The 19,014-nt window shown below is 50.3% G+C and overlaps 2 protein-coding genes across 9 annotated transcripts; one reads left to right on the top strand and one right to left on the bottom strand.

Moving 5' to 3' along the window:
• The first annotated feature begins 4,890 nt into the window (after positions 1-4,890).
• Positions 4,891-12,992, top strand: LOC122378418 (transmembrane protein 19-like). Of its 8 annotated transcripts, none has more exons than XM_043359448.1 (8): positions 4,891-4,931; positions 6,334-6,609; positions 6,920-7,030; positions 7,325-7,462; positions 8,985-9,134; positions 10,404-10,508; positions 10,833-11,048; positions 11,353-12,992. In XM_043359448.1, the coding sequence occupies exons 2-8, from the start codon at positions 6,516-6,518 to the stop codon at positions 11,517-11,519; spliced, it is 981 nt and encodes a 326-aa protein (XP_043215383.1). In that variant the 5' UTR covers positions 4,891-4,931; positions 6,334-6,515; the 3' UTR covers positions 11,520-12,992. The 8 variants fall into 8 exon arrangements, with proteins under 8 accessions (XP_043215383.1, XP_043215382.1, XP_043215385.1 ...); XM_043359447.1 differs by having other exon boundaries at positions 4,898-4,952; XM_043359450.1 differs by having other exon boundaries at positions 4,910-4,931; positions 6,334-6,473.
• Positions 12,993-13,181: 189 nt separating this feature from the next.
• On the bottom strand, positions 13,182-18,313 carry LOC122378420 (2-iminobutanoate/2-iminopropanoate deaminase-like). Its single transcript, XM_043359451.1, has 5 exons — positions 18,006-18,313; positions 15,317-15,471; positions 14,923-14,991; positions 14,533-14,588; positions 13,182-13,511 (listed from the first exon to the last, which is right to left on the bottom strand). The coding sequence occupies exons 1-5, from the start codon at positions 18,056-18,058 to the stop codon at positions 13,467-13,469; spliced, it is 378 nt and encodes a 125-aa protein (XP_043215386.1). The 5' UTR covers positions 18,059-18,313; the 3' UTR covers positions 13,182-13,466.
• Positions 18,314-19,014: the final 701 nt, after the last annotated feature.

Genomic DNA, 19,014 nt, shown 5'->3' with positions numbered 1-19,014 from the left:
CATTTTCACCCTAGCGCCCCGTTTTTGGCCGTACAAGGGCGAATTTACGGATTTTTTACGATTGTACGGGGCTTTAAGGGCCTTAAACGTCAATGCAACGGGGACCGTTTTGGGGAAAGTTTCTCGGCTGGTGGTGGGGCACCTGTGTGCCGATTTTGAACGAAATCGGGGGGACCCCCCATTGACCCAAAATTTTGATTTTCCCGTAAAAACTTTCCTATGGGGAAAAAGTGGAATTTTCCTGCAGGACTGTATCTGGGTAAACGAGAGCTTTCGATTGATACCCATTTTTACCATAGCACCACTTTTTTGTCCGTACAAAGGCGATTTTACGGATATTTTACGAGTCTAGGGGGCTTTACGGGCCTTAAACGTCAATGCAACGGGAACCGTTTTGGGGAAAGTTTCTCGGCTGGTGGTGGGGCACCTGTGTGCCGATTTTGAACGAAATCGGGGGGGACCCCCCATTGACCCGAAATTTTGATTTTCCCGTAAAAACTTTCCTATGGGGAAAAAGTGGACTTTTCCTGCAGGACTGTGTCTGGGTAAACGAGAGCTTTCGATTGATACCCATTTTTACCCTAGCGCCCCGTTTTTGGCCGTACAAGGGCGAATTTACGGATTTTTTACGAGTTTACGGGGCTTTAAGGGCCTTAAACGTCAATGCAACGGGGACCATTTGGGGAAAGTTTCTCGGCTGGTGGTGGGGCACCTGTGTGCCGATTTTGAACGAAATCGGGGGGACCCCCCATTGACCCAAAATTTTGATTTTCCCGTAAAAACTTTCCTATGGGGGAAAAAGTGGAATTTTCCTGCAGGACTGTATCTGGGTAAACGAGAGCTTTCGATTGATACCCATTTTTACCATAGCACCACTTTTTTGTCCGTACAAAGGCGATTTTACGGATATTTTACGAGTCTAGGGGGCTTTACGGGCCTTAAACGTCATTGCAACGGGGACCGTTTTGGGGAAAGTTTCTCGGCTGGTGGTGGGGCACCTGTGTGCCGATTTTGAACGAAATCGGGGGGGACCCCCCATTGACCCGAAATTTTGATTTTCCCGTAAAAACTTTCCTATGGGGAAAAAGTGGACTTTTCCTGCAGGACTGTGTCTGGGTAAACGAGAGCTTTCGATTGATACCCATTTTTACCCTAGCGCCCCGTTTTTGGCCGTACAAGGGCGAATTTACGGATTTTTTACGAGTTTACGGGGCTTTAAGGGCCTTAAACGTCAATGCAACGGGGACCGTTTTGGAGAAAGTTTCTCGGCTGGTGGTGGGGCACCTGTGTGCCGATTTTGATCGAAATCGGGGGGGACCCCCATTGACCCGAAATTTTGATTTTCCCGTAAAAACTTTCCTATGGGAAAAAAGTGGAATTTTCCTGCAGGACTGTGTCTGGGTAAACGAGAGCTTTCGATTGATACCCATTTTTACCTCTTTGTGACGTCATTTCTAGGGGAAAACGGGTCATAAAGGTTTCCCTCTACCGGGGCCTTTTTTCCCCCTACCGAATCTGTGCTGTGCTGAATCTGTGCTGAATCTGTGCCAACTTCCGTTACATAGTATTGGCGCTTATGCTACATATGAAATGATATTAGTGAATGTTTTTTTTTGTTACTTTTCATAAACCCTCCATTTCAGGGTCTGCATGCAAAATTTCTGTTATTTTAGAGTCAAGCTATTGTACTAAGGGATTTATTTTGGCAATTTAGTCATTTGTTAGGTTATAAGGCTGCAGAAACTTTTAGTTGAGGTTGGTATCCATTATCCAGTTGCAGCTATAATTGTGTCATATTTTGTGTCATTTTCTGAACATATAAACACCTACCTATATGAATTCCAATATTGTGATTGTAGAAAAGCAGTTACCCTCAACTCACCTGTTCAACTCACCTGTTTGGGGTTCCCTTGGTCTGAGAGTAGCCAAAATGAATGCAGGGATGGGGAGAAGGGAAGGAACCCGCATAGAAAGAGCTCGCCCGATGGATGAGAACACATCCAAACGGGAAAGTGAGCCCACAAGTGCCAAATGAATGAGTTTACAAGAGTGATAAGATACAAACAGCAACAACAACTCACATTGCAGCGGGGATTAGAACAATTAACCACACTTGTTATACAAAAATCCTGTTTGCCATCAATTTTGGGAATTCAAATTGGGTATTGATTGGTAAGGTAGATGTAGCACAAGCTGCCCGATGCACGAGAATGGGTCTTTCTAACCAAACCTTACCTAACCTGATCTACAACCTACAGCCTTAAACCTAAAATTTACAACCTACGACCTAGTCCTACGGTATGGCATATCACAACAGCTTGTGCTACGTCTGCTACCATGACCCAACTTTGTGCCAATTCATACCAACTTGGAATGAAAGTCACTGCAGATGTGTGCTGACCATGCAGGTCTTTGTTACAATTGCAATTCTATTGTGTTACAGGTTTGGTGTTCAACAGCTGCGACCCGCCATGGCTGGGCCACCGCGGCGACATCACCTTCAGGGTGGACCTGCCCGTGGCCACCCGCCGGTCGGACCCGCCTGCAGTCCGCAGGGAAGCTGCCCTGCGAGCCATTGCAGAGCTCCCGCACCCGGACGTCACTATCTGGTCGGACGGCTCGGCTCGCGGCGGACGGAACAGGGCGGCGCAGGCGCTGATCCAGTTCCACCACCTCAACAGAGAAGAGACCGTGCGCGCTCCTGCAGGGGCGGTCTGTTTCAGCCTAAGAGCAGAACTGACCGCCATGCGCGAGGCGTTCGCGGCTGTGGCCGGCCTGGAGGACGGGGAGTTGGCATCGACCAAGTCGGTCCGCCTCCTCACCGACTCAAGGTCTGGGCTCCAACTACTCGGCCGCGGCCCAGCTAACCAGACCATGGCCCTGGCCGCCGAGGTGTGGAGGCTGCTGAGTGCTGAGCACCCTCGCCGAGAACGGCATCGAGACGGTGCTCCAGTGGGTGCCAGGCCATGCCGGGCTGGACGGCAACGAAACCGCCGACCGCCTGGCTGGCGAGGCCACGGCGGGCGACCAAGACAGCGCACCGATCGACCTGTCGAGTGCGCGGGCCGCCGTCACGCGCCATGTCCGGGAGCTGTCGCGACAGAGGGCAACCGCTGCCCACCCGCACCCGGACCCCACGCCTGGCCACGACTCCCTGGCGCTGGGGTCGGTGACGCTGTCCCAGCTGAGGACCGGCACATCACCGCTGACCCGTGACACGCTCCACAAGATTGGCCCGGAAGCCGACGACGAATGCCCCGCGTGCGGGGAGCCCGACAGCGCGGCGCACCTACTGACCGATTGTCCGGCCTATGAGGCGGCCCGCCGCCGCCGCTGGGGTGTCGACCCTCGCCTGGTCGACGTCCTCGGCGGCCCGGCGACGAAGGTCGTTACCTTCATCGAGGATGTTGGGCGGACCGAGCCGCCGCCCGACCCGCCTGCGCCGCCGCCCCCCTGAGCGGGTTGGCGGTGGGATGCAGAAGAAGAAGAAGAAGCAACTGCCAGCGCGCCACGGCGGCGAAGCCGAGTTCCGCCGCTGGACCGCCCGCGCAATGGCCAGCACAGACAAGAGACAACCGAATCACAACACCTACAATTACGTTATTGTTATGGTATTGACATTGTTACAATTAACCCTGCTCTTTCGAGCGTGGATGCACGCTGAAATTGTCGCATAATTCCATGCAGCTTCCACCCTTCTGCAATACAAAGTTTGAATACAAAGTAGTCTTGCAATAGGTTTAGAACTTATGTGCAGATTGTCGATGCTGGTTGACTTGATGATTGGAATTGTGTTTATCTGTTTCATCTGTTTTGACTTAAATATATGGCCATGGACTATGGCCTACCTTGGGAAGTGTCTCTGATCTCAACAAAACATTTTTCATCAGGATACGCTGCAGGGTACATAGTACATACGTAGTGAAAATTTTGAGCATGTATGGGTGCGCATGTGGAGATGTAGACTGCGAATGATACAACGGTTTTTGAACCAATTAAATCTGATTGACAACATAATGTAGAACTAAAAACTGACTTTCAGAAGAATATTCACAGAATATTCACTTCACCCGGTACAACGAAAAGGGAAAGTCAGGGAACAGAGGCAGGGTACATCTCGAAGATCAATCAAATTGCAGGTGCCGATTGGTTATGGATCATCGCAGCTCAAGGTACTGCCTTGTGCTGCTTTATTGTTAACTGAAATTGCTTCCACCTAGTATTGAAAGAAGTCATTATGGAAGATTTTAAAAAGGTTCTTGAAAAATTTAAATACTTTGAATTTATATTTCTGCAGAATTATACACCCGTATTATTCTTTACATGTCAATATTTGTATATTATCTAGCATATAAAAAAATAGTGGCCTCAAGTTTCTAGAAAATATCTGATTTTGCTCTCTGGACCACTGCAGATCCCTTAAAAGTTAGGAGCCTTATTCATTATTTAATGTATAAAACCAAATAAATTATCACTGCTCAAAAGTGGAAGAAATGACAAATGAAAAAAAGTTTTCCTACAGCGTTGCAATCCAGATTTCAAGATAGTGATGGGCGCACTAGAAAGCAAGTAAAAGTACTCCACAAAGTAAAAGTAAGGAACAAGAATATCCTTATACTGTTTCAGAATTCGGTAACAAACATTTTTTATGTGTTTTAAATACCCGAACGAATCGATTTCAGAATCAGTCTTGATGATATTATATGGTTTTTGTATGGTGTTGGTGGTACTTGAATGACCAAAATCAGTACATGTCCATCACCTTTCGATATTTCCGTGGTGCTCGCTCCCATTTCATAGCTGCTCACGGTGTTTTCTGCTGACGTCATATGGTGCTGCTCCACTAGCGCCACCATACGGCGTCAGCTGGCGAATTATCCAGTTAATACCAGAGCCCATGATAAGTTTCATATATTTTTTACTGCAAGCGTGTAGGCGTTCTCTTTTCCTGTGTTAAGCATTTTACCTTAGATATATCCTTTTTTTCGTTTTCACTAGAAATGTGCTTACAAGACAAAGACAAGAGTGACAGTCTGTCACTCTTCAAGGGGTGGGTCTGTCACTGACAGACCCACCCCTTGGACTTGCCTGTGCCTGAGTCACTGGTGAAGGTGATAGATAGAATAAAAAATTTAATGTACCACAGGTAGCACGTTGTTCTATATACCCTGGGTAGCACAGTCCTCCCAGTACTAGCATGGCCCTCTCGCCAGGAAGGTACCAACTGGCCCAACCAATTTAGGAATGCTGGTCAAACAACAGGGAGCTTTCAGGTCAAAAGCTTGCCCTCGCTGAGTTAGGAGACAGACACCTTATCCGCTAGACCACACAGTCACACACACTTACAATGGACAAGTACCTGTCTAGAAAGCCACTTGGACAGAAGCCTTGCTAAAAGAAAGGACAGTAGGCCTAGATGAAAGCAGCAAGAGTCTTTATCCAAATTTGCATGATGCTTCCCTGTCCCTACAAAATAGATGGATAAAGGGTGTAATAAAGCTACAAGGCACCTGTCTTGATACCTGTCTCCTTACCTACCTACCTAATAAGTTTATATTTGAAATGTGAATGGTGCCTATACCTGTATTAAGTAATGTGCTCCACAGTTATTCACAGCTAAGTGAGCTAATGAAATATCGTTTTTGAATTCAAGTGTTTTAAAAACAGCTTAGGTATATCGTTGATTTGAATTGCAATACTAGGTGTTATAATATATTCATAATTATGATGAGCATTTGAAGTGAGTTGGACTTGCTCTTATGTGACCTTAAAGGGACCCTCCCACCTTCAAAAAAGTTAATGAATTGGCATGAAAGTGATGTCGCTCGGTTCAGAAAGAGCAAAAACGAATATCTACCAAATTTCATCGAAAAATATTCACCGGTTTTCAAGATATTAGACTTTTACTTTTGTTTACTTTTTGGGATCTCCGCTGTTCCTAGCGACTTTATTTGAAAGTGCGGCATTTGTTGCGCGCAAAGGAGCATATACCACCACGTGCTACAAAACGTTTTAGTCAAACATTAAACGGACGTTCGAAAGCCTGATGACGTCATCAGATTCCCGTAATGGTTAAGAGATAGGGACCACGCTGGTCCCACCCTGCAAGTAAAGGGAAGAAATTTCTTGAACACCATAAATCTGCGGGGGTTGCGACCAGGATAAATGGTGGTTTCTGAGCCTGGCCGCAAACTTGGCTATCTCAACTCAAAACTAATGTTAAGGTGGGAGGGTCCCTTTAAATAAATAAAAAAGTGTTGCATTATCCCCTATTCTTCTAATATAAATCACTGTTCTTTTATCCAACATTGACATTGACAGTCTCAATTTCAGCTCTAATTTTCTGCATAAGAAACCTGAAACCGTGGAAAGTTTCATACAACTTTGATACCTAATACAAGAAAATCTAGTGAAAGTAGTTGTCTCTAAGAACATCTTAACTTAAGCTTGCTGGAAGCCTGATATATTAAAAGGTTTGGAGGGCTTTGGTAAATTTTGGTCCATTGATCTTGCATATGATAATGATCATTGCAGTTTATTGCATTGCATTAATTCTGTCTGTTGGTTTTTGGGCATTTAATTATGCAAGTCTTTGGATGTTTGGAGATGGTAAGGAAAAGATGACCTGGTGTTTATTTAGGATGAATAGTTGCATCATAGCACGATAATTCTGATGATTCATGAACCTGCCCTTGAATTGCTTTTTACTTGTAATTACCAAGGTTGCTCCAATTTCGAACCTTCTCCTTTGGTTCCCTACTCTGAGTTATTTTCTTAATCATTGCCTGATACCAACCTCTAAAGGCCAGCGTGTATGATTTTATTTTCAAAGTCACATCTGCAGCTTGACCCTGCACAAATAACATTTTCTTCCTGCTGAAGGTATGCTAGAGGAGTTATCCGACTTTAAACGGGCCAGTTTCAGAGACATGTTCGTCGGTGCGCTGGATCGCGGCGCTGGTGGTGCCGGTGGCGATTGCCCACCACGGCCTGAGGAAGGGCAGCCTGGACAGGAGCGGCGCCGCCGCCGGTGAGTGGCCACCGTCAGTCGGCAGCACCAGTGCGATCGGAGCATGATGCTAATTGTCTGTCGCCTGTCAGTTTCCTTGGACGATTGTAGAGTGGCCGGTCGTTAATCGGTCGTAGTCGATACCTATCCACCGTCATAAGTTCTCAGTTCTTTCGATCGTTGGTTGATTGTTACGCTATAACGCTAAAGTACAGTATTAACGTCTCGCTATAGGCCTGCCCGGTGATTTAATTGCCCCTCGTTGTTACTGGATTCCTTATTTGCTTTGCTGACCGCACATGCCGGTGTTCTCAGGGTTTTTAGTCGGCTTTTTGCTCACTCTGGCCAACTGGACGTTCCTGGCTATGCTTCTCACATTCTTCCTCTCATCATCGAAGGCGACCAAGTTTAGGAGTAAGCAAAAACAAAAGTTTGAAGATGATTTTAAAGAAGGTATGTACTTACAACTTACAAGCAACCGATGTTGCAATGTTGTTATCGCGATACTAGGTATGTCGATGTTGGGATGCTTCGAAGCTGATTATTTAGTGATGTATACTGATAATCAGTGTGATCTGGCAAACATATTGATTTTTGCAACTTCAAGTTTGTTGCTTGAGCACTTCTATTCAGCATCGGGATATTAACCTGCGCCCCGTTGGGCTCTGCCGAGCAACGCGCCCTGTTGGAGGGGGGGGGGGCAATTTGCCCCCCTCCCCCTAAGATCTCGAGAACCACGCAACCTAGCGACAAGCGGCAAACGGTGTTGGATAGCCCCATCAGGGAACTACCTTGTGACCCAACTTCATTGACCTAGGTCAAACCGATGACGTCAAAGGTCAGGTCAAGGGTCGAATTTTCACCGTTTACAGGCATTTCAAGAAATGCGTTGTAAAATGGAGTAAAATGCATTTCATTGAAAATCGTCTATGGGGAAATGTTCTTCAAACACATATTTTGCTATTTGAGGCCACTGATACCAGGTCAGGTCACAGAGGTCACTGGTCAGGTCACTGAGGGTCACAATATGAAAATATCATGTGATGCATGTATTATGGTCCATTTTATATGCCAAATACGATTATGTGGGTCAGGCAGCCTTTGGGGTCAGTTTAGATTATGTTCTGGTGAAGGTCAGGTCAAGGTGAGGTCAAGGTCAGGTCAAATTAGGTCAATTTTCAAAGTTGATATTTTTGCATAAAACGGGTATCGATTCGATGCAGCTCGTCACGGGGAGTTCAATGGTGGTCTTTGTTTTGCCCTACGTGGTCTAAACTCGCTAAAAATCGAGTAAAAAAAATTTGACGTCATCATTTTTGAACAGTTTTATCGCTATAACTTGGCCAAAAACGAGCTATCGATCTGAAATTCGGTATGTATATAGAAGAGCGCAGGGAATATCACATATATTCCGTTTTTTTTCGAAATTCGGGAATTTTTTGGATTTTTTTTGAGTTTTCTAAAGAAAAATCTTTTTTTTTTAATTTTCGGGGGTCAAAAACCCCAAATTTTGAAAATCCGAGATAGCAGTTTTGTAGCGCCGCTTTTTGTCTACATGATCATATAAAGAACATTGAATTGCTTGGTACCTAGCTGTAGATTTGGTGAGCGTTTCAAGATTGCATGTTTTTTGCTCATTTTTGCTCGAACATGACCTCAGTTTGACCTCAATAACTCCTGACCTAAGGTGACCTAAGACTTGAAATTTTGTGTGAAGGTGTCAAATTGATGCCCGGGAAGGTACTGAGTTTTCTTGCTATTCAGGAAAAACCACAGGGGGGGGGGGCAAATTGCCCCCCCCCCCCCAACGGGGCGAGGGTTAATCACGAACCTTACCAAATCGCGGTCGTTATCTGAATATTTTGTACTTATCACCGTACAGTTGTGAGCCCCCCCCCCCCCCCGTTCACCAGCGCTGTTCCCTGCTCCGATTCTCACCCCGTCTACACTCCCTCCCACCGCCAACTACCGACAGGCGGGCAGCGCAACTGGCGCCAGGTGCTCTGTAACGGCGGAGCGGCTGCTCAGTTCGCCTGCCTCTACATGATCGAGTGCGGCTGCCACGAGCACCCGATCGACTTCCACGAGCACTTCCACAGCTCCGTGCTCGCCCTGGCGGTGCTTGGTACGGACGGGGGAGAGGGGTAGAGAGAGAGAGAGAGAGAGAGAGAGAGAGAGAGAGAGAGAGGAGAGAGAGAGAGAGAGAGAGAGAGAGAGAGAGAGAGAGAGAGAGAGAGAGAGAGAGAGAGAGAGAGAGAGAGAGAGAGAGAGAGAGAGAGAGAGAGAGAGAGAGAGAGAGAGAGAGAGAGAGAGAGAGAGAGAGAGAGAGAGAGAGAGAGAGAGAGAGAGAGAGAGAGAGAGAGAGAGAGAGAGAGAGAGAGAGAGAGAGAGAGAGAGAGAGAGAGAGAGAGAGAGAGAGAGAGAGAGAGAGAGAGAGAGAGAGAGAGAGAGAGAGAGAGAGAGAGAGAGAGAGAGAGAGAGAGAGAGAGAGAGGAGAGAGAGAGAGAGAGAGAGAGAGAGAGAGAGAGAGAGAGAGAGAGAGAGAGAGAGAGAGAGAGAGAGAGAGAGGAGAGAGAGAGAGAGAGAGAGAGAGAGAGAGAGAGAGAGAGAGAGAGAGAGAGAGAGAGAGAGAGAGAGAGAGAGAGAGAGAGAGAGAGAGAGAGAGAGAGAGAGAGAGAGAGAGAGAGAGAGAGAGAGAGAGAGAGAGAGAGAGAGAGAGAGAGAGAGAGAGAGAGAGAGAGAGAGAGAGAGAGAGAGAGAGAGAGAGAGAGAGAGAGAGAGAGAGAGAGAGAGAGAGAGAGAGAGAGAGAGAGAGAGAGAGAGAGAGAGAGAGAGAGAGAGAGAGAGAGAGAGAGAGAGAGAGAGAGAGAGAGAGAGAGAGAGAGAGAGAGAGAGAGAGAGGAGAGAGAGAGAGAGAGAGAGAGAGAGGAGAGAGAGAGAGAGAGAGAGAGAGAGAGAGAGAGAGAGAGAGAGAGAGAGAGAGAGAGGAGAGAGAGAGAGAGAGAGAGAGAGAGAGAGAGAGAGAGAGAGAGAGAGAGAGAGAGAGAGAGAGAGAGAGAGAGAGAGAGAGAGAGAGAGAGAGAGAGAGAGAGAGAGAGAGAGAGAGAGAGAGAGGAGGACGGGGTGGAAGTGTCAGTGGATCAATAGATTATACTAGCGACCATGCTGAGTTTACGGTATTCGTCTAAATGCTGAGAATGTTGAAGAATTTAAGTTCGACCGAATATCCCTCTCTGCTACTCTAGATTATAACTCCAATCTGGACAACATATATACTATATTTACCGTGGTGCTGTGGCCTGATTTGAATCACCTGACTACTTGTACAGGCTCGCTGGCGGCGGCTAACGCGGACACGTGGGTGTCGGAGCCGATCACATGATCTTTGTCACAGGGTCGCTGGCGGCGGCTAACGCAGACACGTGGGCGTCCGAGCTGGGGACGGTTCTGGCGCGGGGTCAGCCGCGACTCATCACCAACCTGCGAAAAGTGCCCACCGGTGAGACGATGTGGTCACGGTCAGGGCGGGTGGTTGTGGTGGAAACTGAAGGAAAGTAGCGGGAGGGTCCGGTATCATCAGTCTAGAATGATAACTGGCTACCGATATCGGTAAGAGCTCTATTGGTAGGGTAAGGATGCTATGCTTGTCAGTGGTGCAGCAATCTTGGGAACAATGCAACTTAAACTTGTCCCATATTTTTTACATAAAAAAGATTCACAGACTTTCTATCAGTTTTGATTATTCAAACCTACCTACATTGTCGATAGCAATCATTCCGATGTATTCTGACACCCCCCCCCCCCCCGCCCGTTCGCTCTTCAGGCACCAACGGCGGCGTGTCGTTGGCCGGGACGCTGGCCAGCCTGCTGGGCGGCGCGCTGGTCGGGCTGGCCTGCTGGCTGACACAGCTGGCGGCGCTGGGCGACCGCTCGCTGGCCACCCGGCCGCCCCAGTGGCCGCTGGTGACCGTCGGACTGCTGGCCGGACTGCTGGGCAGCACCGTCGACTCGCTGCTGGGAGCCACGCTGCAATTCTCGGGTACGGAAAACTCGCTCAGATACCATAGACAAATACTATAGAGCTGCGCCAAATGACGCTCGTCGCCGACGCGTCCTTAAACTCAAACCATCATCTCAATACCATAGAAAGCCTACACATGAACACGGTTAAACTCGGGATAAGCAGTCGGAGATGTGACAGTGTTGAGTGATTGTGAGACTCGGAGACCGAAACACCCATCCGTGCCCCTCCCCGTGCGTACGTGTGATGCTGTTATGACTGAGGGGGCGTGGTGATGGACCGTCCCTCTTATCCCTTCCTCTCTCTCTCTATTCCTCCCCAGGTGTGACCGAGAAGGGAGTGGTGGTGGAGCGTCCCGGGGCCGGTGTGCGTCCCATCAGCGGCCGCCCGCTGCTCGACAACCACTCAGTGAACCTGCTGATGACCATCGTCACTGGGTGTCTGACGCCGCTGCTGGCGCACGCCCTCTGGCCGGCCGGACTCCACTGACGGGCGCTGAGGGAATACTGCTGATGTAGCACTCAGCTGAGGGAATGCCAACATTGACGGATCTTCAACGGGATGTTGACGAGTGACGTAACTGACGGAACACTGACGGAACACACAAAACACTGACGGAACACACAGAACACTGACGAAACACTACTGATACACCACTGACAGAACATCAACAAAACATTGACGCAACACTGACGTAACATGACTGACGTATCACTGACGTAACACCGCTGACTGACACTCTGATCGGGTACTGACTGAGCACAGGCAGAGGCTAGGTTACCTCAGCCTCTTCGCTTGACAGCTGGTAATGGCCACCGACAATGGACACCGACATGCGTTACTGAAACTGACCCTGACACTGATTCGTGTAATGGTACCATGCACCGAGGCCGTGTAACCGACTCGCCCGCCGTAAGATATCCCCCTGTCCGTTTATGGCATATTATGATATTCATGCTTGTTCGGTGGTAATACCGACACGTTAGCACTGCGAACCATCAGATCAACTATAGGTAGTGGGCTGTAGGGATAGATGGTGTGTTTACTTAGCATTTAGTGTCCCATCATTGTAATAACACCTGTGTCAGGTTTTATATATTTTCAGGAATTAGTTGGAACACGATGAGCATGAAGCCTTCCAACGCCCATAAGCTAGTTGTTTTGGTAAGTGCGATACTTGCTAAGCGATACCGCTAACTCCGTGGACTGTCCACACACCGCTGGACCCCACGTTCGGAGTTTTACGGGATGGCTTCCTCCCACAATGATTGTAGTTTACACCAGCGTTCCCATTGAATGGTATTCGCTTCCACCGCTCCCTGCCTGAGTGGCGCGAGATCTATAGTAGTAGTGCACGTCTTAGTGTGACAATGCGACTCAAATGATAGTCTTTCTTAGTACGACCCTCCCCTAAGTCGCTTTTCAAAGGATCACGAGAACCGTCGTTATGGAAAGGTCGCTCCATCATTTTTTAATCGATCGTAATTTCGCTGAATAATGCCCATGAAGAACAATAAAGCGATGGTTGCTCGTCTTAAGCAGAGCGTAAGAAAGGGTAGCAGTATTTCAGCAATGGCCTATTCATTTTTTTCGATGGTATCAGTGATACCAACGATAATTGATAATCAGTGATCAACATTGATTATAATTATTGTTAGTGGATGGGTGTAGCATTAGGGGAGAAGCATCAAAACCAACTCTAGCCGGGACTAGCCGGAACTAGAGGATCCGTCTGCTTGTTTTCGATACATATGTTTCATTTGTCTGCTTCGGCTGAGTGCAATGTTTCTGCTACATATGGGTGGTATTTTGTTATGCGTTTTTCGACCCTTGGGATGAACGTTGTAGCTGTATAGTGCTGGTGTCATCTGATTACCTTTTGTTCACTGCCTTGTTGGTGGTAAGTTTTATTGTTATCCTATACCTATGGAAAGGCGGAGAATACACGATCACTGCTTCACGTGTCACTCGCGTCCCGTGTGCACGTAATATGGAGTTAGGCTACACATCCGGATTGTGTATACACCATATTCTCTTGTGTTTTCGTTACAATGGCACAGCATAATGGTGCTGTTAGCTGTCCTAGGCGTTTACTGACTGGTGGTCGCTTCAGGCGCTCGTATTTGGTACCAGGTCAACAAACAACCGGAAGAATGTCGATTGTCGAATAACTAATGCATTCTAATTGAAATGACAAAAATAACAAATGTAGCCTAACATCATCGGCGCTGCGCACTGACAAATCGGCAGAGGCCGGTCTTCCTCTCCGTCCTCGACTCTCGACTGGTGCGCCTGAGGTCACGTGACATCACCTGACGCTTATCACATCACTTGCCGCCACATCTATCACCCTTCCATGACAGTTGATTACCGTCACCGCACCAGACCGGGCCATTATCCAGTGTGTGGTATTACTCGGCATCCAGCGGGCGTCATCTAGGCCGACTTGACAGCCACAGCCTCGATCTCCACACGTCCACCCTGGGGAGTCGGGACATGGGGGGGGGGGCAAACCTTGGGTCAGAAGACGTCGCATTAGTCCCGGTCTGGAAAGTTATATGCGCAGTATCACACTGCCATCCAGCGGCATTTATATAGGCTACGCTTCATGCGGGACGGTATCTGCAGACGCACTATTGTGCCGCCATCTAGCGGCATTTATATTAGGTAGATGCAATGCGGGACAGTATAGCTGCGGGCGCAGTATCGTCCTGCCATCTAGCGGCACTTATATAAGTTAGGTGAAATGCGGGACAGTATAGCTGCAGGCGCATTATCCCACTGCCATCTAGCGACATTGATATAAGCTAGGTGCAATGCGGGACAGTATAGCTGCAGGCGCAGTATCCCACTGCCATCTAGCGGCACTTATATAAGCTAAGCGCAATGCGGGACAGTATAGCTGCAGGCGCATTATCCCACTGCCATCTAGCGGCATTTATATAAGCTAGGTGCAATGCGGGACAGTTTAGCTGCAGGCGCAGTATTCCACTGCCATCTAGCGGCATTTATATAAGCTAGGTGCAATGCAGGACAGTATAGCTGCAGGCGCATTATCCCACTGCCATCTAGCGGCATTCATACAAGCTAGGTGCAATGCGGAACAGTGTAGCTGCAGGCGCACTATTGTACTGCCATCTAGCGGTATTTATATAAGCAAGGTGTAATGCGGGACAGTATAGCTGCAGGCCGCTATCGCCCTGCCATCTACTGGCAATAATGTAGGCTGTTATACGGCCTTGGGCTGTGCGCCTACTCGAGTCGGTGCTACGGGCGCACGTTGTAGCGTCATCTACCGAACAAATGTAGGCATAGATACTTCTTTTGCTTCTTTTAACCAGTGGATGAGCCCTTTACAGAGCAGGAATGATATAGGTATATTCTTGAGCCGAGATCTGTAATTGAATAGTGAACAGCAGAAGTTCAGTCAGTAGGTAGTCACTAGATTCGAGATCGTCGATCCTTCCGTTAGTCCCACTCCCAAGAGTTGCGGAAATCTCACCTTGGGCAGTGCTGCCACCTGGTAGGCGGCACGCGCAGGGAACTGCTCGGTGAAAACTGAAACGGAACGATCGACTCAATTACGGAGTGATCCAGTTACGGAATGAATTAAACTCTGATTATTCGGGAAGACATCGTCGCTCGTAACCTAGGCCACCACCTCTGTTATCACGGCCCCCGTCAGACTAGTATCAGCGAAAGAGGTCACACCCGCTACGGGGATCTCTGATTACAACCTACGGCAATGCCGGTCGTACTTGTCATATTTCTATGCCACATCGTAAGCGAGCGCCGAGCGGGATACATGTCCGTTGTGTAACACATGTCCGACTGTGACACATGTCCTGAGAAATAACAAACACCGGCCCCGACCCCGTCCACGGCAACTTACATGTCTTGTAAACATCGTTGACCTTCACAAAGTCGTTCATATCGGCAAGGAGGACGGTCGCCTTGACAACTGAAAGCACACAAACGAATCAAAGTGAATAATAAACCAGAGGATTGAAGCCGTCTTTATCATATATCACTACAGCAAATCGGAAGAACCATAAATGGGACTGTCCCTCCGAACATTTCACAGTTTCCCCGATCCGGAATGCCCATTTGACAAGTCCCACTGTGTCTATATGTCCCCCGCGACTGCCTTAGGTATCTATCCCGCGCCGCCGCCCCCACCCTTCTATCCCAGGGAGGATATATGTCCGTCCGCCCATCCCACGGCGTCCCACGGCGTCCCATCCGTCCCACCAGCCCCAGTCGACTGTCCGCGGTCGGTGGTTTACCGTCGCTGTGGCTCATGCCGGCCGCTTGGAGGATGTGCCCCATGTTCTCCAGCGCCATGCGTGTCTGGGCCTCGACGCCCTCCTGCAGCTGGCCGCACGTGTCCATACCCAGCTGGCCGGAAATGTACAGCGTCCGGTCCACCAGCACCGCCTGGCTGCCGGTCACAGGTCAGGTCACAGCTCAGGTTACCGTCTGAATGTAGGACACAGGCCGGGCCAGGTCAGAGGTAAAGTCACTGTCAGACTGTGGGATACAGGCCAGGTCAGAGGTAAAGTCACTGTCAGACTGTGGGATACAGGTCAGGTCAGGTCAGCCAGGGGCGGATCCAGGAAAACTCCAAGGGGAGGGTCATGAATCGAAGTGGTGCCCCTACCTATACCCAAAATTAAAAACTCAACGGATTTCGTCCACTTTATTTTGGTGGTGCCCCCATTTTCAGTTTTTTTTTATTTTTTTATTTTTAGTCAGTGTCTTAACTCTAAGCCACAACCACATTTACCAATTGTAAGCAAGTATATATGAATGTGCTATGTGTATATATGTTGTGGACGCTGAGTAGTGAGTACTTACCAGGAACGTTATCAGGTAAGCAAATCGTCAGTCCGACGAACTTGACCCTGGCGTCTAAAGGGTCTGTCCTTGACACTTCAGGCTTGTCAGGGGCACCAAAGTCCTTCCAGGGACACCACAAACCTGTCAGGGGCACCTACGGCCTTGTAGGGGCGCCACAGGCCCGCCAGGGGCACCACAGGCCTGCCAGGAAGCAGGGGCACCACAGGTCTAGCAAGTATACACGACAGGCCTGTCAGGGGCACAACGGGCCTGTTGGCCCCATGAGCACCCCTAGGGGCAGGGGCACCACAGTTCTTCCAGGGGCACCGCAGGCCTGTGAGGGGCACCAGCGGCCTAGCAGGGGCACCAGTCAACACAGGCCTGCCAGGAGCACCACAGACCTGCCAGGGGCACCAGAGGCCTGCCAGGAGCACCACCGACCTCGAAGGGGTAACTTGGGCCTGTCAGGGTCCAGGGGCACCACGGGCCTGTCGAGAGGCACTTCAGGGTTTTCAGGGGCACCATGGTCCTCTCCGGGCGCAGGGGTAGCAGGGGCACCAGAGGCCTGCCAGGGGCACTGCAGGCCTAGCAAGGGCACCACTGGTCTATCAGGGGCACCACGAGCCTGTCATAGCCAGGCATCTCAGGCCTGTCAAGGCCCAGGGGCACCACAGGTCTGTGAGGGGCACCAGCGACCTAGCAGGGGCACCAGTCAACACAGGTCTGCCAGGGGCGCCACAGACCTGCCAGGGGCACCACAGACCTGCCAGGGGCACCAGAGGTCTGCCAGGGACACCACCGGCCTCGCAGAGGCACCTTGGGCCTGTCAGGGACACCACGGGCCTGCCGAGGGGCACTTCAGACTTTTCAGGGGCACCAGTCCTCTCCGGGCGCTGGGGTACCAGCGGCCTAGCAAGGGCACCAGAGGCCTGCCAGGGGCACCAGCGGCCTAGCAAGGGCACCAGAGGCCTGCCAGGGGCACCACAGGCCTAACAAGGGCACCACGGGCCTGTCAGGGGCACCTCAGGCTTGTCAGGGCCCAGGGGCACCACAGTCCTTCCAGGGGCATTACAAGCCTGTCAGGGGCACCAGAGGCCTAGCAAGGGCACCACAGGCCTGCCATGGACACCACAGGCCTGCCAGGGGCACCACCGGCCTTGCAGGGGCGCCTCAGGCCTGTCAGGGGCACCACGTGCCTGCCGGGGACACTTCAGGCTTGTCAGGGGCGTTACAGTCCTGTCAGGGCCCAGGGGCACCAGGCCCGTGGTGTCCCTTCTAGGCCGGTGGTGCCCCTGGCGGTCCTGTGGTGCCCCTGTCAGGACTGTGATACCCCCGATAGGCCGGTGGTGCCCCTGGCAGGTCTTTGGGCCCCCGGGCCTCAAGGGGGGGGGGGCCATGACCCATGTGACCCCCCCCTTGGATCCGCCCCTGAGGTCAGCTCTACCTGGCTGCGGTTCAAAGGTCAGGTCAGAGGTAAGTTCAGCATCGCCTGACTGCGATCAGGTCAGGTCAGTTCTGTCTAGTTAGATGCGGATAAGAGGTCAGATAAATGTCACCTATTGGGCTTCGCATAAGGTAACACTGTCTAAACCGAAGCAGCCCAGCATTGGTCAGAGACGTCGGGTCACCGGTCCGGTCAATGACCCCTGAATGACGGCCACCGTCCTGTCCTGTCCGTTTCACTTTGGTAATAGCCGGTCAGGTCAGATATTAGGTCAGCTCAGAATTCAGATTAGTGCGTCTGGGTTACAGATTAGGTCACGAATAGTTCCTATTCTGACTAATTGAGAGGTCAGGTAAAAAAGGAAAAGAAAACGAACCACATAAAGCTCAGGCGAGCACCTCACACCACTATTAGCTATGGTTCGAGGGCTCATCCCCTATAATCTGCCGACGAATCGGATAAAGTTACACCCGCCCTGCTGATACACTTCTACCAGGGTGATATGCCACGATTATGACGATATTCCGCTTCACAATGAGACCTCAAGTGGGCCACTCCGCCTGTCAGTTTCAGACAAAATGAAACGTCACGCCAGCAGTACGTAGTAATCTGACGGCACGCTTCCCTCTCTCGGCCGCAGTTAAGCTATTCAAATGGATTCAGATCTCGGTCGAACCCGGGCCGTTCCATACCTGTAGGGCCCGATGGCGGCCGGCGCCTTATCCGTGTGGATGGTCTGCTTCATGACGAGCCGGCCTGCGCGGGACACCTGACCTCCTATGGTCGCAGCTGGGGGACGACTGCGATAGGGCCACTGGCGGTGGGCGTGAGCACAGCAGTACCAGACGCGGCACAGACGGAGTACACCAGGCACAGAGTGGAGGGGGAGGGTATACCGCTGCCACACCACGCGCCCCACGGCCGGCCCGGCTAACCCAAACACTGCCGACCCCCGCGCCACCGCCCGCCCGTCAGCCGGACGGCCGAGCCCCCAGCATCAAGGACACGAGCCTGCCAACTGGCGGCTGCGCTGCCGGCAGCGGCGGGGCCAGGGTTGTTAATGGGATCGTCAGTCACGGTCTTAAACAAGGTTAAGACGACGAAGATAACGATTAAGTTTAATTACATTCATTATAAAAAGCCGAGGCATGAACGAATAACGCTAGCTCAGCGCCCAGAATAAACGCTCTTGGGCGCGCCCCTTGTAATGGGTCACGCGCTCATGAAGAGGCGGTGGGGGCCGAGCAGTGCCGGTGGGCGGGGTCGGGGGGGGGGGTCAGATGACGGCCAGCGTGCGGTCGGATGTGAATTCTGTCTGGTGACACAGGTGAGAGTCCGCTGGGGCCAGCTGTCACAGCACGCGCCGGGACGGTCGGCCAGAACAGCTGGGACGCTGAGGGTCATGATTTTTTTTTATAACATTCGCGAGTCATTTGTAGAAAGATTTCCGATGATTGACAAAATGCATACAACCTTTTTGGACCCCCACATACCTAAAAATATATGTTTTTATTATTCTATACAGCTACAAGTTAACGTGACAAACGAAAACCCTCCATTTGAGAGATAGATTTGTCAGCCCAAGTAAATTTGCATTTAAATTCATTACCAGGCGAAACGTATTCAAATTTCTCGTTAAGTGTCTAAAAGCATTAATTCCCCTTCAACAATTATCCCAGCCCTTCTTTTGACCCCACCGCA

Source organism: Amphibalanus amphitrite, unplaced genomic scaffold, assembly GCF_019059575.1.
Source record: "Amphibalanus amphitrite isolate SeventyFive unplaced genomic scaffold, NRLGWU_Aamphi_draft 000059F_arrow, whole genome shotgun sequence".
In the NCBI taxonomy this organism is placed as follows: Eukaryota; Metazoa; Arthropoda; class Thecostraca; order Balanomorpha; family Balanidae; genus Amphibalanus; species Amphibalanus amphitrite.
The sequence above is the reverse complement of the archived record's forward strand: the minus strand, read 5'-3'. Positions and strand labels throughout refer to the sequence as shown.